Here is a 23,976-nt window from a genome sequence, read left to right on the forward strand (position 1 = left end):
AGTCCATGTGCGTAAGTTATTTCTGTACATACGGGTCTCAAATTCCGAGGGACAACTTTAGGGAAAGATCGGATGTGCTGTAGGCTCGTAGTCATAGCGACCACAGACAGGAGTGTGAATACCCTCCCTCATCATTTAAGTCTGCTATGTGAGAAATCTTCAGTTTCACAGTCACTATAATGATGGCGGACAAAGACAAGTGGACCGTACAAAAGCTGTTTGCAGACATTGCACAACTGCTATCGGACATGTAGCTGGTAGCACATCGAACATGCCGACTCGTTTGAAACGGCATCACCAGAGTGATGTCCCACTAACATTGGGAATAACATTAGTGGGACAAGGAAAAAATCCAGTTCAGTGCAAACCCAGCTCCCCCGCAGCATTAAAGCTGCCGCTTGCAAATAATTCAGACAGTGTCAAAGCAATAACAGGCGTCATAGGTGTATTTATAGCCGCGGACATGCGACCGTTCTCTGTTGTTGAGAACTCAGGGTTCAAACACACACTGAAAGTAAACGAGCCCCGTTACGAAGTTCCCTCTCGTCCGCATTTCAGCCAGCACGTCATACGAGCCCTTTATGAACCTCTGTCCCTAGCGTGAGAGCGTTCTCCACAGCGGAGACATTGTTTGTACCAGCAGGGCCACCTCTGCAAACAATGTGGTGGTAGTTAATTATTTCGGAGAAAAAAGAAAAGAAAATGCATAATAATAATTAATAATCATACAATACAATAACTGTGCAGTTTAAGTACAGTCATTTTCTACATGCTGCGCCTTAATGGATATTAATTTTTACTATTTTTATTTATTTGTTTATGAGTGTTTATTTTGTTGTTTTACATTTGTAAAAATTACTTGGGTAGGTGATGCAGCCATAGTTTTCTGTTCCTTGTTTCTACTGTACCTAAAACGTACCGAACCCTTACCTTTTTGTATACCGTTACACCCCTAATACACACCGTACACAGTTTTATATGCAAGGAAACTGCAGTGTTGCTCACAATTTAAATTTACCTTCTGAGAAATGATTCATGCCACATTGGTAGTTATCCAATGTAACTAAATCATCAACAATCAAGTCAACTTGAATCCATACTGGTCTTCAATTTAAAATCAAATAAATCTGTGTCGATATCCAGCCCTTGTTATGGCCTAGTCCTGCTTTAGTTTATACCCTGTCCAGGAAACTGGCCCTTAATCTCTATTCATTTTATCAATGTGGTCTGACTGGGTCTCTACTGGAAAATGTATTTTGATTATGATGATTTCTGAGTCACTGATAAACTTAGTGACATCTAGGCTTAACTTGACGTGAATACTGAAATACATGGAGCTGTTAATTTACATCCATCTTCACATCTTAATTATGCCAATTATTATTAAAACCACAAGTACACGTAAGTAATACCATTTATTAAATCATGCAAATTAATATAATTCTGACACAAATGACCTTCCTCCTCTGTAATGACCTAAACAGAATTCACAGCTATTAAATGGCTGGGCATGTTCCACTGGTTTTAATGTTGGAAGTAAAGCCAGGCCCTGCATATTTAAGATGAGATGTCAACCCAAGCAGGATTTTACATACCCAGCTGAAAAGGGGGAGAGCATTTCTTTTTACTGTGCTGGGACCATGGTAATATGTTTTGTCATCATTCTCCCTGACCCTTGCAGCACTATCAATATTGCATTACCTGTGTGACCAAGTGCCCTGTAAGCCACATTATTTGTCGCTGTGACTTGATATTTTACCATCCACATCTCTCTATACTAGCCCCACTGCCAGCTTCTGCCCTCAATGAAGCCGTACATGGTAATGAGCGAACTAGAATCATTTATTATTAATTCTTTTCTTAAGTTAAAACAGGAAGAAGGGGTTGGATTGTTCTTTTAGAGGCAGATATTGAGGGCTTAACAGTGTCTCCGGTGATAAAGAATGTTGGGCTTCAAATCCCTGGGTTTTTTCCCCCGTTGCTGCTGTGTAACTCGTTTCTCTCGCTCATTACTGAGAAAGGCTTTTCATATACATTCAGCGGCATACATGCACGCATGCACGAAGCCAGTGAAGCATCTCTCTGTGATCAAAGAATAATAAGAATAGTATATCATAGAATAATAAATTCACTGCACCACAGAAAAAAGTTTGGCACATTTAATTAGCACGCTACAACATTTTCAAAGTGCAATAAACATTTTGTAATTTCTTTTAGTTTTATTATATATTGTGGGGTCGACTTCTTTAAACATATCAATAGAAAATCTAGTTTTTCCCTGACTAAAGCTGCTTTTAGACAAGCCCCAACTTTAGATATTGCCCTGAAATTATCTGAAGAGGATTCCTGTGAGTCAGATGCTCCAAACTTTATCAGCCAGCCCTCCTAGACTAAAAACTGAGTGAGCCCATGTGAGAATGCAGCAGGATATTGTCAGGACAATTCACCACGAGCAAGTGGGCGTGTTGATCCTGTTTCTAACGTGCGGCGGATGCAAAACAAATGAATACAATATCAGGATCAAAAAGAGTTGCTATGCTGTAAGAAGATGTCATCTTGAAAAGACAATGAGACAGTCTCTATGTGCTCTTATCAAAAACATGTGATTTCCACAACAGAATTGTTATGCCATGTCCTGCATCCTGCATGATCTACCCTGATGCCATCCCTCACCTGCATGATCTTGATATTTTATTATTGTTGTCTACCCAGGACAATATCCTGCTGCGTTCCTCATATGTAAAAAACAAAGTTCATGTCTGAAATTTGCTTAATAGTAATCGAGATTCTCAGGTGTCGGCAACTAGCGCAGCTTGCAGACTGCGTTAAGTGACATTTATTCATTTCCTAATATAATATGTTCTCTGTAACACACATTAACCATGTAGATTGATATAGCTGTGTCTCTGCCTTTCATAATAAGTGTAGGCTCTCTATGATCTTAGCCTGGTCTGGAGTTATATCAGCATGGTCGTGCATGGGGTTGATGATGTGACTAGAATCAGCATGTCATCCGATTCAGCGGTCAGGGGTTAAATAGCAGCGCTGCAACACTGCGTGATGAATGTGTCTTGTTATTGTGCCCGGTCTCCAGCCTGTATCCAGTTGCATGAATCACTTCTGTTTTATTATATTTTTCAGTATTAATTACCTTTCTGTTATGTTTTTTTATTGGACTAGCATAGCATTAGAGTTTTGTTAAATGCAATTTAAATATTGAAATTGTCCCATCAGAATGCTGCACATACTATTAGACGCAAAGATAAATCCAGTTTTAGTGTTGCATTAAATCCTGTAAGTTAACACCATGAAAGACTCCCTTTATGATCAAATCCGGCAGAATTTAACCACCGACCAACTCCATACCCCATCTGTGGTCTTAACAAACACAGGGATAGATAGAGTTGTGAGTGACGATGGAGAGGGGGAAGATGGAGCAGGGAGTTTAGAGTGGGTGAGGTTAAATGGTCCAAGTCAGTAGCACTCTTTAATGCTTGGGATTACTGCCCTTTTGTGTGCAGTGGGCTCACTCAATCACTGAGCTTGTGTAAGACACACTCACACCATTTAGACCACACTGTTGCACACATCCTGATCAAGCTGACAAAGGCCGGGAACTACATGGCCACAATCAGCTGGCTAACAGTAAGAGGAGAATAAATTGAGGGGATAAAGAAAGAGAGAATAGGGAAGGAAACCCACAAAGAGGAAGCAAAAGAGAAGACACGCATTGGACACAAAGTCAGAGCAGCGTTTTCGGAAAAAATGGGGTTGAAGAAGAGGTGAGTAGCGGCTCTATAAAACATTGAAATGGGCTGGAGGTGAGAAAATGCACTATAAAGAAAAGAAGGTGCACTATAAAGTGGTGAAATGCACTGAAAGCAAGAGATAGAAACCATGAAAAATAGAAAGCAATGCAGTAGCAGTTGGATGAAAGGAAGACTATAGCAGTGCTTCGCAGAGAATTTCACATTATTACACACATGCGAGATGGGTTGTAATGATGCTTATTAAAGCTTTTATGCTTGTATTGTTAAAATTGGTATCTCACCATGATGTGCTCCATTTGGTCCTCTTTTTATGAGTTCTCAGAGCTGGCTCGAAACTATGAAACCTAAAAAGTCCCTTGATATTAGACCCGAGTCACTGTATATAAAGCAAACCAATAAAATATGCCCACAACAGAGCAGCTGACTCTGCTTTCTGAAGGCAGCCGTGATGATCATTATCACTTGGCATGAATTCTGAATATTAGAGAAAGTCTTAGTCTTCTTCTGTATGCACTTTTTATTCGTCAAGGGACCCAAAGTTATTAGATTGGCCAGGTTGAGCTTTTTATGTCAAAGGCATATTACCGGTTAATCCTGCTCGACTGCCAGATTAAGTTATGAAAGTGTGAATATTTGAAAGGCATTATCTGCTCAAAGTCATGTTTCCAGTCTCTTGAGTTCAGAATGCAAAGAACCCACTGGAGGTCAGGCTGGTGAAGCAGAGAAAATGAAACCTGATTTCAGTGACACAATACAAGAGAGATTTGAAATGCTTTCTTCTTTCCGATTGATATTCAATGTAGGGGTTTGCATCAGAAGGGTGATGTATACCCTTTGTAGGCTGTATATACTCCAATCAGGCAGTTCTAACATTTGAATGTTGTAATAATGCCATTTCACAATGACGTCATCCTGATATGATTTATACCATATGATGACAATAATTGGTTCATCTAAATGAGCTGTCTCTAATCTTATTGGTTGCAAAAATAATTTTTTTATTAATTAATTACTACATTGTGACATAATTTGCAGACACCATATTCCGACCATATGATCATTTTTTTTTTTTTTTATCTATAAAAACTTGAGGTTGTCTATAGTCAACAGGATGCTGAGATACCTTGAAAATTGCATTTTTGCTTTATAAATGACATTTTTCTGATTTTGTTGTGGATTCCTCATAACATTACAGTATGTGGAATTATTTCCAATTTAGGCTTCAGATTGTCTATTTGCAGCTGAATACCCCTCACCTCCCAAACATGAAAGAGAACCCGTGGTAGCCTTCATTTGTCATAAAAACTCTTTTAGTTTGACTACTGTTAAAAAACATGGCGTCATCCGTAAAGAGGACCGCTCCTGATGTAAATATGTCAATATAAAGTACCCATTCTAAGGTAAAGAAAACAACAATTTGTACAATTTAGACGATTACACACTAGTGAAAACATCACTAGGATTATTTTATATTCAATTTCTGCCAATAGATCAATTTCACCTAAATCTTACACACTGGACCTTTAACCTATAACCTTAACCAAGGAAGAACTCAAGAATGCAGACCTCTAAAAAAGCTCAACAGTTTCCCTTGTCGCCCAAGTACTTGTTCTGTCCACATTGTTGTGGGTAGATAAAAGCAATCATGCAGCAATATCCAGAGTTTTTGCTGTCTCTGTATCTGACCCATAGTAAGGATGAAACACTTAAGCTGCTTTCAGACATGCACTGGACTCCACAGTTCCTCCTTATTTTATAAAGTCCTGTGGACTGATGAAATTCAACTGATTGAACTTTTTGTCGGCAATGAGAAAAAGTCTGTTTGGGGGAAAAGGTGTAGAATTCCATGAAAAGAGCTCCAACTGTCAAGCACAGGGGTGGATCGATCGTGTTTTGGGCTTGTGTTGCAGCCAGTGGCACGGTGAACATTTCACTGATAGAGGGAAAGAATGTATTCAATTAAATACCAGCAAGTTCTGGAAGCAAACATCACACGGTCTGTAAAAAAGATGAAGATGAAAAGAGGATGGTTTATACAACAAGATAGTAATCCTCAAAATACCTTTAAATCCACAATGGACTCCCTCAAGAAGCGAAAGCTGAAGGTTTTGCAATGGGCTTCAAAGTCGTCTGACCTAAACATCATTGAAAATCTGTGTATAGACCTCAAAAGCAGGGCATGAAAGTTGGCCCGAGAATCTCACAGCACTGGAAGTCTTTTGCAAGAAAGAATGGATGAAAATCCCCCAAACAATTAATTGAAAGACTCTTGGCTGTTACAAAAAACGTTCACAAGCTGTAATTTTGGCATAAAGGTATTTAACACTTACCACCAAAGGTGCCCAAACATTTGTTTCTGTCCCTTTTGTCTTTAAATTGTAAAAGAAGGAATTAAAGTAATCTTGCATAAATGGGATGGTGCCCCGAAAAATGAAAATTCACTTAGCTACTCACAACGATACCAATGGAGGGGTGGGTGAAGTGTTTGAGTCCAAAAAACACTTGGAGTCTCAGGGGTAGACAGTGTTGCAGTGAAATCCAATACAATTGAGGTAACTGGTGATCAAATTTTCAAACATAATAAAACAAAAGAAAAAAACACAACATGCCTCCATACTGCTCCTGTGGTGTCATCAAAGTGTCCGCAAGCCCCGGCATTCATATTCAACTCGAAATCTACACCAAGTTTGAAAAACGATCACCATTTACTTCAATTGTATTGGATTTGGCTGCAACGCTGTCTACCCCTGAAACTCCAAAAGTGTTTTATGTTTTAAACACTTCACCCACCCTTCCATCGGCATAGTGGTGAATACATCAATAAGTGAAGTTCCATTTTTCGGTGAACTATCCCTTTAAAGACATGTTTCATCTTTATCTTTTGGAAACCGGGTCATCTTTGACTTGATTAGCTATTCCCCGCAGCAGAAAGTTTGACCTGGTGCCACTCTATATTCATAATGTTTACAGTGTCACATTGCAAGAGATGAATTAGCCTGTCCATGATATTTATGTAGAACGCTTTGGGCAGGCAGCTGAATTGCTAACAGTAACAGTGGATCCCAAGGGCAGCCCGTGTTTTAAATTCACTTCCTTGACTCCATCAGAGGCGTTTGTGTGCTGCAAAGTAAAAGCGTCCTTTCAAAGAGAAGTACTGCTCTTAAAAGTCAAGGATCTGGTCATGAGTAAAGTCTGTCTTGGGATTAAGTTTTTACTGAAGTTTTTTTTTGTTGATGTGAGGGCTCAGCATGTAGTCTTAATGAAGACAACTGTTCTGTCATTTAAACAGAAATCACAGTCAGATGGAGCATAGCGATTAATACAATGCTAACCTCTTTGCCTCTGTAATTTTTCTTTGGCTCACTATAATTATCTCTCAGACGTTGGCTGATGAGAGGCTTTGACAAACATACACGTCTTATTAATCTTGACATTGCCTTGGTGTTATGTGTTTGAAACGTGGTCACTCGTCCCTCTCACACGTGCACACGCATACACACCAGTTAATTTCTACTGTGGTTTCTTTGTTTGCTTTGAGTATGTGATGGTAACTTTAATTATTGTGCCCATGCGCTCTCTGTCCATGCATTCCGATGAGCCCTGTGTTTAAATACACACACACACACACACACACACACACACACACACACACACACACACAATGTGGGGAACAGGTCAATTAAAAGGGCTTTTGACTGTCCAGAATGTTTTAATTAAAGTAGCAGTGAAATGTAAACTTGGTTCTAATTATGATTAGCTTTAATTAGCTGTCACTCTAATCTTAATTGCTTTTGAATAGAGCTGACCTCCAAATTCTTCATCTCCGTGCACCAACATCAGCGCTTAGCTTGTGTGACTGGTTATTCAGCACTGTCTGTTGTTTTGTTACGACTCCATTCACATGATGAAGCATATTAGTCATAGCTTTGTTGTGATATTTCTAGTATTGATGATAGCTATGTTTTTTTATATTGAGTATTGATATCATGTTAATAATACACACCATGAAAACATTGTGTAAATAATCCAGTGCCTCTTAAATATTTGAGTTTCTCTCTGTTGTATTGCAGTTACCGTCTGTTTCACACTTCATACTAGGTATTAGTTATTGTATTATTATTAGTTTGGCTGCCCTTGTTGAGAAAAGCTCTCTCTCCCAGGGTCGGCGCAATGAATAGAAACAGCAGTTTATGGCTTGCAGCACTGTCTCTTTCTCAATCCACTTGAAATTCACTTGGCCGGAGGTTTTATTTACAGCCATGAAAATTTGAAAGCTAGCAGACTAAGAAATCTCCTTTTTCTGTCTTTCTATGATCTCGTCTGCTCTGTTTTAGCATCAGTGGGGCACCTAAACACAAACAGTGCAGTCAGAAAGCTCTGTGTGTGTATATATCACTGTTGGTTTTATATATAAGAGATACAGATGCAAAACTATAGCAGGGTTAAATGTAAAATGTATTTAAACGTACTACTGCTTGGAATAATGATATTATTTAGATTAATGGGAAAACAAGGCAGATCTGTTCATGAAATTAGATTTAATAACTTTTATTCCTTTGGCCATCATTGATCATCAATTCCGTCTATCCTCACAACCCTAGTGGGTGTTACTATTGTCACATAAAGTGGGGAGACAAGTCTGGATAAAGTGCAGATTGAAGGTTTTATTGGAAAATAAACAACAAAACTACTCACAAAAGGCATGAAGTGTGGAGAAACTGCACCGGCAGTGAATGGAATGTGTGGACGAGTGAGAAATGTGTATGCTACTGTTGAATGCACACAACACACTTAATACATGGAGAGATGTGGAGCCTAGGAGAAGACGGAAAGTGACCATGAGATCAGTATTTATAGCCTCTGTGAAGATCTATGGTGTCGCCACATTACTTTACTTACCCAGTCTGACTGTAGCCTCCTGTTGTAAATGGCTATTTGATCCACCGCAGGGATGTTGGGAGGGGTCGCAATATGTAGTTTTTTTTAAAAGATACACAATGAAAGTTGCATTATAATTGACTGAAAGCATTATTATTATTTTTCAAATTTTCTATTGATGTCATTATTGTGAAACCTTGGAGTCAAGATAATCAAGTAGAGGAATTCAGATATTGTGTGGGCTCTAATTAGTAATGAATGTGTTAATACTAGTGTTTTACTGATGTATTTTCTCTTTTTGTCATTCCCTGTAGGTGCTACTGGATATGGTGGTGAAGAAGAGCACTGGCTACAGCGTAGAGCAGCTGGAGAGACTGTACTCCGTTCTCAGCCAGTGTATCTACAAGTACCGCAGAGAGTATGACAAGACCCAGCTACTGGAGGTCAGTGACAGAGAGAACTCTGTGTCAGCCTTTATAAACTGTCTTAAACTGTCTGACCAATTTCAGAGTACGAAATACAAGATAAAGTTGATCACAAAGTGTCAGTACCCAGAAAGAATGCACAGATTTATATATATCAGTGAAAACCAAGTTGAGTTAATGATTTATGTAGGGAAAATATACTAGTCCGCTACTGCCATCATGGCTGACCTTTATTTAACCAAAGTTCAACTTGAACCCCATTTTACTAGTTGCTTCCCCTAGGGTTTCATATCCTACTTTCATGGTGTGGTGTATACAGTATGTCACTATTTTTATACTATTATTATTATTATTACTAATACTATTACTACTACATCTTAAATCTCTGGACAGTGATATATCCAAGATGTCGGGATGATGTGGTCTCTGACTTGACAGATTTATTATTATTATCAGTTACAAATTACTCTAATTATAACTGTAATTAATAGTGATTGTCATTGTGTTTTAATTTGCTTATTATATTCTCCATTAATGGATTGATCGTCTTTTTTTTTTACCTTATTGAAAATTATGATAAAGGGGCGGTGGACCACTGCTCTCAATGAACATGTGAAAAAGGCAAATTTAGTTGCAAATGAATATGAGGCCCTGGGGCATCTTTTGTGTGCAATACAAATGAAATGATAATTAAGTAGTTCTGCAAGGTTAGGAAACCAATGATCTGGCGAATGTAGCCTCGTTTTTAAATTTTGTCCTGCAGATCTGACTCGGTTAAAGTAACGTGCTGAATGATGCATGTTTGAAAAACCTTTTAACATTCATTGAAGTAACATTATTAACATTCCATGGTGGGAAAGTTGATGGCAGCAAATACAATCTGGGAAGTGTTTGAAATTGAATATACCTCATTTGGGAGCTTTGGTTTAGACATCTACTCACTGAGACACGCTGAAATGGGGAATAGCATCTGGAAGTGACAAGCATCGGGACAAAAACCACAACTAGGTGCAAGTGGAGTCGGGCAGAAAGGGTATATATCAGGAGTAGCTCAGGGTTTAGTTGAAATTAAGGTCTCTTTGTTTGTGTTTGTGTTCTTGTTGCTCCACAATAGGATCTAATGAGGACAGCGGGGACATGTAATTGAGCACTTGTAAAAGATTGCATTCAGTCGTTGTTTGTGTGAAATCTACAGAGATTAAGAAGGTCAGGAGCTGGAATCCAAAACAGTTCTTAAAAGAATCTTTGATTCCACCCGATGCTCCAGTTAGGCTTCATTATAATCTGTAATTTAGCTTTTTTTATGGAAAAGGGAAAACTACCATTTCACTGGTATTCTATTTCAAACATTCTGAATGTAAACATCGAAATAAATCATAAAAGTTTGAGATGCAAAGTTTGAATTTAATAGTTCTTACTAATACAATTCAGCCTGTATGTCTGCAGGAATTACCACACTTAAGCATACACTACTTTTAATTTTACTTGATTTTATTAATCATAGAAAAATAATTGGAGGTTTTTAATTGCTGTCGCATAGTAGCTGTTTTTCAAGGTCAGAGATTGTAAAAAATTGTTTTCGTAAAAAGTGTCGGTTATAGCACTCTGAGCGTGGTGATTGCCTCTTTGGAAAATACACTAAATTCTGTGCATATGGTGAGTAAGGATCAACAAAATACCCTCAATACAAGGTCTTTTCTTTTCTATATTCATTTCTAATCTCTCTTGACAATGATCCATACAGAAATAGCTGCTGTCTATTTTCCCAGAAACCCATCTGGTCATCTGCTGCTGCTGCAGGATGTCAGTGCAGACAGCGGGCCAGGAATGGCAGTGTCCTGGTGCCGGTAGCCAGAGCCTGGCTGTCAGAGAGAGAGGGAGAGAGAAGAAGTCAGCCAGGTGGTGCCGCCTGTCTACAGGCCGGCTGGTGGTGGAGGGGAGAGAGTGCACGTCTGGGTTCATCTCATACTGCCAGCCTAAATTGGTGTTCCCAGAGCAGAAATGTCAGCTCGTTTGGCACGTGCTTTGTTTACCTCTATTTCCAACACACATCCCGGCTCCCCAGCAGGTCATCTCCTTGTTACTCCCCGGAGAATGCGAAAAAAATACATGCACATAGATAGACGTATGCAGGAGGCTGAAGCCATTTCCACTTAATGTTGCACTCTGTTGCAGCGCGTGGTGTGCTGTAGAGCCGAGTGAAATGGAGCGTGTCCATACATTTGTCTCCTTTACTCTACCCCCGTCCTCCTCTGGGTACGGCTTGTCTCCGTCTTCTGGAGGAGCTGACCTTTCAGCAGATGGAGTGGACGGCACCCTGCTTCCAGTTAACGCCAGAGGGACCATCTCTGCTCTGTACACAATAACAAGCCAAGCCATGCTCCCATCTACAAATTGGCGTTCATATCACCCTTGGCTTAGTAATTCATTTTGCCTGTGTCTCAGATCGCAATTACAGACTTTGTAGGAGCCTTTGACCTTTAACCTGATTCTGTGTGATGCCAGAACTTTGTTTCACTGGCCGATTGAGCTGAACATCCAAAGAGTTGTTTATTTCTCTGCCCATTTGTGTGTTTGCTGCTGAAGATTGCCGATAGAGATTGCAAAAATACACTGGATTCCTAGATATTTAGCATCATCATGTTGGTTCCTGCAGGTAGACAGTGAAATGAGATGTCCTGCCTTCATGACGTGAAGACATTTGGAGCATGTGTACTCTTTAAATCATTAATGTTAAACGTCTGGCTTTGAAGACGGGTAGGGATTTCTTTTGAGACTTGCCAAGACACCTATTGTTTTACAGTCAAGAGAAAAGCATCATAAAACAGTCAGAGAAAGCCGTATTTTTTTTTTTTCAGTGACAGTCGCCCCTGCAGAACAGAAAGCAATACAGCACCGGCTTTCATCATTGTGAATCAGTTGTCAATAGCTTGTGAGACAACACCTTCGTTCAGGCACAATACACAAGATTGTTCTCTCGTGAGTGAAAAAACTCCCCCAACTTGCACTGTTGTTGTTCTTACTTTCCTAATCTACACGAGAAGCCTGCTCTCCCTGGGGTTGCAGAGAATTTGATCTGGGAAACGAAGGAAATCAGTAACTGGTGTGGAAAGAGATAAGATGGGTTCAAAGAAAGTGGTTACGCCAAAGCAATTTATAATACCTTTGTCACAAATCGGTTGAACATCACAAGTTGATGACATCTTAACAGTGTGGTGCACAAAATTCTGGATTTCTCTAACATGCATTGTATTGCTCTATAGGGAAATAAAACTCTATCTGCAATTCTGCCACATTTTTACTCATTAGCTATGCAAGAGCTTCTTGACATGTAGGCTGTCTTCCACCCATAATAGAGAATAAATGACAGGACTACAGGGCTAATGTTTCTCATGGCTCTCCATTAAGAGTAACCAGCACAGGGTGGTCATAGGCAGTAGGTCATTTGTGGGGATGGTCTCGATAGTCCTTATACTTGGGAGTGTTTCTCTGGCTCCGAGACGGCCCCAGCCAGTGGCCGGAGGCAATATGTTTTGGGTTGTCCCTACCATTCTCGTGAACACAATATCTAAAGATCGTTTAAAGGGAATTTCTTTAAAATTGGTACAGATATTCACTCGGACTCGAGGATGAACTGATTCGATTCTGGTGGTCAAAGGTCACGGTGACCTCACAAGCACATTGTTTGCCCTGTGAACGTGATATCTCTAGTTTAGAGAGAATGAAGAAAACAGACATGAGTCAGTATCTGTCCTCTGTCATCCTCCCTGTGCTGCTGATGTGATTCACTGTCTGCAGGTACCTCTGGAAGAGAGATGGGGGGCCCTGTTAGTCTCAGACAGTAGCTCAGTTTACAAGAATCTCCCAGTTTCAGGTCAAACTAAGATGATCACTCAGTCTACAGACAGACAGCCTTTGTTTTAGCTTCTCCATAACAATTCACTCTCAGTTTAACCACCGTGCTATGGTTTAATAAAGCATTTAGCTTGGAGAATGCAAACTGAATCGTTTTCACTGTATGTTTGATGAACAGGTGGTTTGACAAAGTGTTTATTTGCCTTTTTAACTTTTTATTGCACTGACAGTTACCAGTGAAGTTGTTGTCAATATGAGTTATCTTCACTTCAGCTGGTTTAGTGTGTCCACCACAGCCTCTCCTCTTTACTTGTTCCATGTGTGTATATGGAATGCACTGCTGCCCGGCCATGGCCTGACAGGAAGAGGCCAAACAGGGCTTTGAATTAAAATAAGGCAAATTATACTTTTGGATTGTAAAGGTTCCTTTCTTGAACAAAAGCCTGCCTCAAATGAAGCTAGCTTCTGCAGTCAAGGTAAATGAAGGCTCCAGTCACTATTTGATGAACTCCAGTAATTAAGTAGCCGACTGGACTTCAGTGAATAGGCGTCTATTTGGCCGGCAGCCAGGGCTTATGGAGATCTGTGTTTCTCTCTCCGACGGAGTATGTTAGTGAGACAGAGAGTTGGTGCTGCAGAGGCTTGTTAGATCGTCTGGTGTGTTTTCAGGATGAGAAGGTGATGGGCCTTCAAGCAGATGGAGTCATGATCACAGAGAGGTGCAAAGCGTCAAGCTGGCAAAGAGCTTATTTATGTGTTGATGTGCAAGTTTACAGTGAAAGAGTCAGTTAAGCAGAAAGATGTTAAAAGCAAGAGCTGAACCTTTTAGGGATTTTTTTTAAATGAGTGTTTTAGTTGTTGTTTTTTTTACAGGAAACAGCAAATGGTCCAGCTAGCTGGGAGCGACCCAATAACCGAGCCACTCGCCTACTGGGTCCCTCCCAGTGCTAAGTGCCTAATGGATCTTATAAATGCAATTAAATGATCAAATCAGAAACACGTGCAGCATTATGTCAGCCCTGTGACCTTTTCAAATCTATTCAGAATAAACTGCAGGATATGTCTGGTATGGTTTTCACTATCCTGATTATTAATGAACAGTTGGCCGCAACGCACTCGGTCTCCTTTAACTCTCAGACTTTGGCACCAGCTAAACACTATTTGGACACGAGAGGATTACAAATGGCAATGATAATCAGGAGTTGGCTGTAGAATGGCATTGAATTCACAAGTTATCGAAAGTGTGAAAGAACATGCAATTTTCAGGCCAAATTTCTGATTAGAGACTGACTGACTGGAATATGAAATGAAAAACTCAAGAAATACACTTCTGATCTGATCTTCAATGCTACAAGTAACATCCATTAAGCTGATTATCCATTACACACACTGCCCATCACAGTTTCTGTGACTATATGTAAGAATTGTCGACATGGCAGCTCCCCAAAGTAAAGCCAAAGTGTCTTGATCATCACCTGGTGGCCGGCTACAGTACAGCTCCCAAATCCTGTCTCGTGTAAGTGGTTGGTACATCGACCAGATTAAAAAGTCAAAGTACACATCAAATACATTTTTACAAACATGGCCTTTGTCATTTGAGGTAGTTCGTTTCACATTGATGTTTGTTCGAGCGTTCATCTTTCCAGTAGTAATTCAATGCAATCAAAACATCGATGGTGAAACATCATAACAGACTGCTTGAAACTGGCCCACAATTGGTTGAGCGCAATTATCAGTTGGACCTCGCTACCGTTGCGCCATCCCCTGCACAGACTACTGCATGCTGTGTATTTTGGCTTCATTTCCAGAATGTGAGGAAGTGGAGATGCGTCATCCATCTTTATATACAGTCTATTATTTTATCTAGCTGTTGCGCCAAAAATATAATATATATTAGTTTATTATTGTAGCAGATAAGGAAAACTGGCAAATATTGACGTCCAAGAAGCTGGAAGTCGTTACTTTTTTTGCCTTTTGTATTCAACAATTAATTTTCTGTCAAAATATTAAGGATTTAATTAACCTATCATCTCAGTTTCAGCAAAAACCTTTGCTGCCCTTTTCTGTATTGGTTAAAGAAATGATTTGGGAGTTATTACAAACACTTTTAAATAGATTTACATTGAAGAAATTACAGCTATAAAAGATATTGCCTTTATCAGTTTTTTTGTATTACTTAGCTGAAAAGGCGTTTGCAATATCTGCTACTGGGTAATAATTATGCAAATAGCTTTTTCTTTCTCTCAAATTCTTCAATGTTGGTGTCTGTGGTGCAAAAGTTGGTCTCAAAGTAAGAGTGCGTCTTTCCCCTGGAAAATCTTCCCCCTCTTTTCAAAGTGTAATATTGTTGCCTCCTGTGAAGTTGATATTCTTTAAGTAGGGTTGGGTGCCGTTCACAATTTAACCTGTAATGGTCCCAGTATCTGGAATTCGGTACAGCTACCCATCGGTCCTTTTTTTTCAGTACTTTACTGTTTAACAAAACAAAAGTCCATCAGGTTCTCCGTCAGGTTTCCTGCTACCTCCCGACAATATTCCAGTACAGTGGAAATCACTTGTAGTGATCACATTTGTCGCGGGCCAAATCCATCACTATAAGTGATTGCTTACTTTTAAAGAATTGTATAGCTTCTGTATGATAGTCCAGGAACTTGAAGGAAAGGTAACGGCGCCACATTCACACACACTGACTCCGCTGCTCTCTTCTCTCACAACAGAATTTGGAAAATCAGTTAATGTATGGAGAGCCGGAGGAGATGGCGGGGCGTGCTCGGTTTGGCTCAACTCGTTTGGCACAGTGCGCAGCGCGAATGATAGAGACACAGAGAGGAGCAGTAAATTACTGACACAGCCAGTAAAAGCTGTAAAAAAGTAACTTTTTTTTACCATCCAAACACATTTGAAGAGACCCAAATGAACACTGTTAGCGAACACAGTGGAGCCGTGCATGGCTCCCTGGGTGTCTGCCTTGGTGGAGCTGTGACTGGGCTGAGCGCACTCTGACGGTCCCTGGGTCTGAGCCATGGCGCCGTGCATGGCTCCCTGGGTGTCTGCGCCGTTGACTCGCCATTGTTCTGACTCTGTGCACTGATCAGAAATGAGCTTGGCCAGATCACATTCCAGGGATGCATCACACGGATGCGTATACTCTCTCTTTCACTCACTCACGTAAAACATACTCAGATGCGCTCACAGGTACCGAAATGTGGCACCGACTGATTTATCGTGAATCGGTACCCGGTATTACCCACGTAATCCGGTTAGTACCCTTAAAAGTACAGAGTCTGGTACCCAGCCTTATCTTTAACTGTTGTAAATGTTGATTGGTATCTTGGTAGCGGCGTCTGACGCACTGACTCAGCCGTTCAGATGAGAGAACACACACACTGTAACATCTTCAAGACATTAATCATGGTCTATTGCAGCCTAACATCCATCTCTCTTCCTCCGGCTCTGTTCAGATTTAGTCAGTGTCAAACTCTGCTGTTTTCATGCTGAGAAAAATTGCCTGTCTCATTCCAGCACAGCTTTGCTTCATTTTACATCATTTATCATGGTGAAAGCTGTTGTTTGCTGTGGGAAATTTCCAAGTAATATTGAAACCGTGCACAGATGCTTTATACACACATCCGACTTTGCTGTGGTGGTTGAAACTAAGCAGTGTGTGTTTGTGTGCTTCTGTCTGTCTGTGATGCAGGAGATGGAGGAGAGAATCCAGCATTTTGATACATTCCTGTGACCTGGAGAAACTGTACCTGTCAGGTAGATCCTGAACAAGCCTGGGACCACAAAGACACAAACTTGAGTGAGAGAACGTGAAGGAGCTTCTGAGTCCAGCCCTTGACACGGAAAAACAAACACGAAAAAAAATCCAGCCCCCTTCTTTTGGCAAGGAGGGAGCGCGAGGACGAGGTTGAGGATGGAGACATTCAATGGTGCTATCGTCTCAGGAACCTGGCCAGATCCAGACCCATTCTACACAACCAAACTCCTGGAGGTGTGTCAGCCACACATCACATGCACACACACTAACGGTGACGGGCAACTCTGGTGCTACTCGGGTGCTATCCTAACTTTTATCCATGCTGCTCTTGGGATTACTTCTTAACTTCGATGACTAGCAAAACCAACAGATCGGGTGATGTCATATCACAACCTGGCCGCTTCTTTCCGGAGCAAGCCGTGCATACACTCTTGCACACACACACACTGACGATTGGGTATGGGTATGTATGCATTTCTACAAATTCACACCAGAAATGTGTACACAAAGACACACACACTTTTAGATCCTCACCAGCAGAGGTGTGAATGCAAAGTGCCGCAAAACGGGGGGGTTAGATCTTTTTGCTGAACTACGTTGCCGAGCCCATCTTGCCCATAAGTGCAGTGGCGCCTCATCACTGGCCAGTTATCACCCCGATATCACGCGGCTCGTTTTTTTTATCTCTGCCATTTTAGTTACTTGATTAGTTGAATATCTGAGCCACTGTCGAGGACCCTCAACCAGAACTGGAGTTTACAGAGAACTTTTTAAGTGCAAACACAAACTCGCTGAGGTTAGCACAGCAGGATGAGGAGCGATTATGTCCTCTTCAGCAGTCATCAGGTGTGGAAAGCTGTTAGCCCCCCCTCCCCTCTCCCCTCCTTCCCTGTTTTTTTTTTTTCAAGAGCTGTAAAATCCACCTCACTCCACACGTTTGCTCACAGACGGCCTCTGTCCTTCACCGTCTCAGCAGATTGTCGTGTCCTAAATAGTTTGTTCGCTATCTGCACGCCATCCTCCCTCCCTCACTTTGTTCACAGTATGAATGTTTTCCGCTCCCACTCCAGCTTCTGCCCACCAGTGGATGATTTCTATCGACACCCCCGGCTGAGATACTGGAAGCAGTATAAATTGGAACGCGTCTGTAGTTTTGCACTGCCTAGCGTGTGCCTTATTTAAAACCTCATGAAACTCTGAAATATTTCGCAGGATGTTTTTTTTTTGGGTATTATTTACTTAAGTCTCGTGACAATGAACCCAAGTTGGGGTGGGTCTTAATCAGTGAGGTCACAGTGACCTTGAAGCAAAAAATTGTATATATCTCTGTGCCATTAGGTTGATTAACGTCATATCTAGGTTTTTACATCTCTGCTCAGTTAAAATGTCAAAATGGGCCAACAAAATTTTTTGAAAGCAGGAAGAAAATATATTCACGTTTGTGTTGTTACTGAATTTAAATGTGTTCAACTTGTACCACAAAGCAGTCAGGGGAGGTTGGTCTCCACCTGATCCGACCGCAGGTGAAGGTTTTTCTTCAGTTTTTCATAGGAAACATAAATAATAATAATAATAATGGTGTGAGTCGAGTGATCGATCGTGCCAAGCGTTATCCCACTCCCTCAAAAAAGGTGCTGACACCAACAGCGCCTGTTCACAGGAATCCTGTTTGAAAATGTTCTGTTAGACGCTCATACGACTGATGTATTACGGTGTATATTTGATGACTGTTTTTTTAACTTTTTTTATAAGATGCTTTGCTTGAGTTGATTTTTTTTGGTGTTTTTTTGCATGTGTTGTGATTCCATATTGAACAAGGCCATTCTAGGCAGTGCCCATCACTAAGGTGTACAAAGCATTACATGATTTTATTTGATTTTGTTCTTTCACATGTGTATGTTAGGACTTCATCGATTCATTTTCTTTTTTCTCAACACCAGACGAGAGAAGCTGGATTCTCATTTGTGGCCCACACAGTACATGTTCTTTTTCTGTCTGCAGTAAATGAAGGTGTTTACTGAATTTTTTCATGCCACATTTGATTTCGGGGGAGCGGTGCTCTGTTCCGAGCAGGTGTAGCCTGACGGAGGCCCTCTTCTTTTCTCTCAGAGCGCTCCTCCCCCTCCAATCCTCAAACTCCTCCCGGTGAAACTCTGACCCCAGCTCACCTCTGCCTTTTTCTCAGATTCTGGGGTGACACAAAAAAACGCAAACTGGCAACGACAGGTTAGCACTTGGACTACTGCAGAGAAGAATAAAACCAACGCTACCTCAGCTTAATTTATTTTAAAAACTGTTTACTGGGTACATAAACAGTATTTTCTTTTTCTCACACCTCCCCCCAAAATACTGTTGCAACATCCACAGTACCATCCTCTGTACCAGATCAGTGCAACCAAGGCTGCTGCAGTAACCCAACAGTTGTTTATATCTCTCTGAGTGTTATGTACGTTTGCATTTGAGCCAGATGACGATCGCATACATTTTAAGGAAACATTTTTTTATGCTTTAGATTCAGGTTGTCTTATTTTCTACTGTACATTGACACGGAGGAGGCGTCCTACATCTGCTCCTCTTTCACATCATCACCCCGAATCTACAGAGGACTTTTTTTTTTTTGCCTCTTTACACATGATCATCTCCCCCAAAATGTTCATCTCATTCATTCTTATTTATTATTAAACATGTTCTACACCTAATATTCAGTCAACTGTCTTTTTGTAAGTCTGAAATTTAAAGAATGGGGAAGCAACACGCGTCCGTTTTTACAACAACTTTGCTGAATCGCTCAGCGTTTGTGTAGCAGGTTTTTTGGGGGGGGCGTGTACGGGGGAATAAAGGGTTTACAGGTCTCTCAGGTTTAACACGCGACAACATACCCTTTCGACTTTTTCTATTTATTTTATTGTTCTGGTGTTTTCTTCGTTTTGAAGTGGTTACGGATTGTGGCATACTGGAAGTGACGATTATTAGGATGGAACAGGATATTTAAAAAACGTATTGTCTTTGAGTAAAACCCTAGGAAGAGAAACAGGACCAGATGAACTTTTGTATTCTTGTTCACTTTCTGCCAAGAGAATTACTTTTTATGGATTTAAAAACACATTGGGAAATAATATATGGGTAGTTTTAAATGTCATACATTGTGATCTTCCTTTCTTGTTATAAATAGTAGCCAGTTTGGACTAACAACCAATTTTTGTCTGGTAGTTGAGACTACTTAGTCCAGTATGCAGAAGGAGAAAGGGTTTGTTCTATCCCGAAATGATTTTGTTCTTCCCTATTTTTTTCAAAGTTAATTTAGTCGAGACTTTTCATAGCTTTGTCAATTCTTTTCTTTTGTGTATTTAACACACCTGTTCGCAATTGTTACTTTAGTGTAAGTTATATTTGGAAATGAAACATTTACTGTATTTCTCAAATAAACTGCTGTGATATACTTGAATAAAAAGGTGCAAACTGTAAAATTTGAAGTGTTGTTCTTTCGTGCGGTAAAGTTGGAAAAAATGAGAAAGCTGTGAAAAGGCAGATTGGGGGAGTGTTTTCAGGATTACTTTAGTTTTGTATCCAAATAAGAAAAACCTGCTTCTGGTTTAAAGGCAGAAAGCTTCTATATTGTATATTATATTATATATATAAGTGAATATAAGCCTTATCAAAAATAACTCTTTAATAATTATAATACTCTTTGGTATTTTTATGTACCAAAAGGTTCTTTTCACCCTCACTCTGTGGTAAATGTTCATTTGAAACCTGACTTACCTGATTCAAGCAGAGTGATTTCCACGGTGGCCAAGATGTAAACGGAAAACACAACTGAAGCAGCCTCAACACAACCACAACAGAAGTGAGTGACAGCGGATTTTGACAACGAAACTAGCGGAGTTATTCTCTGCACTCAAGTCATGGATGTACAGAACAGGTGAGTCAGCACAAATGACAGCTCACTTGACCACAGAAAGTAACTGTGCTCGTTTCGTTGTCGCTCACTTCCGTTGTGGTTGTGGCTTTTGCCTTTTGTGTTTTCCGTTAAGTTGCTTGTGTGAGACTTCTCAGCCACCTTGCATCTTCCTTGAGAAAGCTGAAAATACCTCTAGAATCACAGATGCCAAAAAAAACCAGACTTGACGACGTGTTTCTTGTTCTGGTATATGTATTAGGTTTCAATAATAATTGTTAATTTCCTCTTTTTGGGTACAGATTTACAGACATACCGTTTGATTCCAACCTATCCGTTTTTTTTTTTCTAAAAACATTTATACAGAATTGCCTTCAGGTTTTTAAAATATACATATTTCCTTCTTGTATTTACAGAATACCAACCCAACATCTTTTGTGGATTGCAATGAAACACATTGTACAAATCAAAAAGAAGGTGGGAGGAGCTACTGGTGTAAGACAAAGAGAAAGAAATTAACATGGATCAACAGATAAGTTGAATGAGAACAGTTACAGGTGATTATTGTGCTTTTATCCGGAGGAACAGCCCCAATTCTAACATCTCATCAGACGTCAGTGAAAGGGAGAATTCCCTCTCTCTGAATCAGTTTTTTTCCCAGAGAGCATGAGTGAAAATCAAGTGGAAAAACAGGCCACTCAGATGATACCTCAATCAGGTTGCAACTACTAAAGAAAAATAAAGACTTTCTCTTTTTAACACTACCTGACCCAGATTTTATGGATGTTTTTCCTATGTTTAGCAATTCATTAAAAGAACTGGGTTACGTGAAGTTCATATCTGTTTTCTAAATGACCTTGAACTCAAGCTGGCTGCAGGAATTTCACTTTCACAAGAGGAACAGAGTCCTTTCCTTCACTTCTCCTCCTGTCCTGTAGATGTCACTACTGGAATAAACCTTCACACACCACAAACAAAACTCTCCGCTCTAATGAATGACTAAAAAGCCTGAACAAAATTTACTCAATCAGACAAGAATCTGGATCTGCGATGGCTTCCACTGCGCAGACTCAGTTTGTTAAAGAAACGGGGAGTTGGTGAGTTCACAGAGATCTGGAAAAGACACAACTTAAAATCGAAAACAAAGCTTGTAAATTACTAAGACGGCCCCTGTGCCTGTTGGATGAGAAGATGAACTACTACCATGACACGTACAGTACTGGAAGTTAGGCATCACCACCTGGCATGGCCGAGTAGTTGAACATGAGTACATTCTGCACAGGGCGTTTTGGGGGGGCGTGGGAGGGACGGGTAACGGGGTGGATGGATGCTGGCGTCAAGTCCGGAGGTCGCAGACCGACCGGCCCTAAGCTGCCGTCGTGCATCGTCCCACAACCGGAGCTCAGCTGGTGTTTGGCGTCGACCCAGTGTGATCGGGTGCGAGCTGCCCTCAGCCGCTCTGGATGTACTTCTTGATGACCACGCAGCCGTGTCTGAAGAGCGGGCAGGGCAGCGACTGCAGGAGCGACCAGGAGTTGGTGCAGGGGTCGAAGGTTTCCATGTTGCCGAGGGCCGGCCCCTCGCTGCTCACGATGCCTCCTGTGGCGTAGATCTTCCCGTCCAGGATCACGGCACTGCGTAAAGACACAAACGTTTGTTTTGTTCAGTTTTCTTCCTTTTTAAAGGTTTGAATTCTTAACGGAACAGATGAACGTTTTTGTAGTAAATGTGTGTATCTACTGTGGAGTGTTGGATGAGACAGCTAATGGACAGATCATGTCTCTCCATTAGATACATATAACAATAGTCCACAGCCTCTTAGCTCAGCAGCCCATCAGTACCCCTGGCAAGGAGGTTATGTTTCCACCCCTGTTTGTTTATTGGCTGATTTATGTGATTGTGAGCAAGATTACACAAAAACAACAAAACAGATTCCCATGAAACATGGTGGAAGGATGGGCCGAAGAAGAATCCATTAAATGTAGGTGTGGATCTGGATATAGGGGCTGATCCAGGAATTTTATATCACTTTTTGTCAACATGGTGGGGCCTTTTATTCATGGGTCTTGATTAAAAAAAGAGACTCATTTTTTTTGACTGTGCAATTTGGTTCAGATACAAATTTAATTTTTAATGTTATTTGTTTAAATCCTTAAAAAAGATTCAGGTGTGAAAACAACAAATTGCCATTTTACAAGAGACTATGTGATTGTTTCTTTGACCATGACCGATAACTTCTTGGAGTTTCTGGTGGTTGCTAAGCAACTGCTCAGAGCAATTGCTGTTCACACATTGATTTTTAAAATAAAGTATACAAACATGATATAAGTTAATTAATGAGCTTTTGAGGGGCCGGCAGCTGGATTTTGTTATTTGATCAAGTCAGGCTAGCAGTTTCCCGTTTCCAGTTTTTGTGCTAAGCTAACACACATTTTGGCACAAATAATGACGAGAGGAACTCAGTGTCAGGAAGACAGGTATGTCGGTGAGGATACGCAGGTGTAGCTTTGATATGAGATAGCGACAGTGTGAGTCACAGCAGCAGGAATGTTACTCCTGTTGTTGATCGTGACCAGACAACAAAGCCAGACAGAAGACAGCGTCTCTAAAAAAAAACACGCTGATTGTCACGCTGGGGGCCGCGTCAGGAGTTTATTTGACATCAATGTCGACATGCCCAACAAGGCTACTTTGTACGCTCGGGTAAAAAAAAAACACACACACACATTACATTCCCTCTTGAGGGCAAAGGAGAAAAATAATGAAAAAGCAAATATCTGTACAAATGTGCTCATTTGATATGAGAAACAGAAACAAGAGTTTGTGTGCAGAGAGGATTAAAACTTGGGCTGTAAGCTGATTAGGGCTTTGTACTCCTATTGGGGTTTGTAACGATCTGCATTTACATAAGGTGCACGCTCAAACACACACGGAGAGAGAGAGAGAGAGCGCAAGGGCAAAAAAACACACGCAGTCCTATTGCAGAAAACACTGCTGGGACTAAAAAAGATTATTACATAAAGCCTAAATCTACTCAGGGAGAAAGCGCAGCTGATCCAGAATGGAGAGAGCACAGGGGCAAAGCCTGGAGCAGCTCTCCTCGATAAACGGAGGGGAGGTGCGGGCCTGCGGGGAGGTGCGGGCCTGCAGGGGGCTGCGTGGACGCAGCGAGGGGAGAATATCAGCTCTCCTGCACGATGTCCTGCGAGACTCCAGCCTCGGTGTTGGAGCGTGCAGTGCAGATAGTGCTGTTTTCTGAGCAGCTCTCTTTTTAGCGTGTTTGTTGTTCCCCCCCCCACATCTCTTCCTCTGTTGTGTCAGACTTAGTTAAATGTAGCAGAACAGCTGCCTGGCGTGGTCGGCTGCAGCTTATCAATAACTCTGACA

The 23,976-nt window shown here is 40.9% G+C and overlaps 2 protein-coding genes across 9 annotated transcripts in view; one reads left to right on the top strand and one right to left on the bottom strand.

Annotated features, from left to right (window-relative positions):
• atad2b (ATPase family AAA domain containing 2B) overlaps window positions 1-20,158 on the top strand; it is an 81,816-nt gene extending 61,658 nt beyond the window's left edge. For both annotated transcript variants that reach the window (XM_035144539.2, XM_035144540.2), the window contains 2 exons: window positions 8,963-9,091; window positions 16,626-20,158. In XM_035144539.2, coding sequence (XP_035000430.1) covers window positions 8,963-9,091; window positions 16,626-16,667 — 171 coding nt within the window. In that variant the 3' untranslated portion in view covers window positions 16,668-20,158. The remainder of the gene's footprint in view (window positions 1-8,962; window positions 9,092-16,625) is intronic.
• A 668-nt stretch (window positions 20,159-20,826) lies between these two features.
• LOC118099782 (kelch-like protein 29) overlaps window positions 20,827-23,976 on the bottom strand; it is a 225,524-nt gene continuing 222,374 nt past the window's right edge. For all 7 annotated transcript variants that reach the window (XM_035144545.2, XM_035144542.2, XM_035144541.2 and 4 more), the window contains one exon: window positions 20,827-22,223. In XM_035144545.2, coding sequence (XP_035000436.1) covers window positions 22,040-22,223 — 184 coding nt within the window. In that variant the 3' untranslated portion in view covers window positions 20,827-22,039. The remainder of the gene's footprint in view (window positions 22,224-23,976) is intronic.

Source organism: Hippoglossus stenolepis, chromosome 20 (assembly GCF_022539355.2).
Source record: "Hippoglossus stenolepis isolate QCI-W04-F060 chromosome 20, HSTE1.2, whole genome shotgun sequence".
Taxonomy (NCBI): Eukaryota; Metazoa; Chordata; class Actinopteri; order Pleuronectiformes; family Pleuronectidae; genus Hippoglossus; species Hippoglossus stenolepis.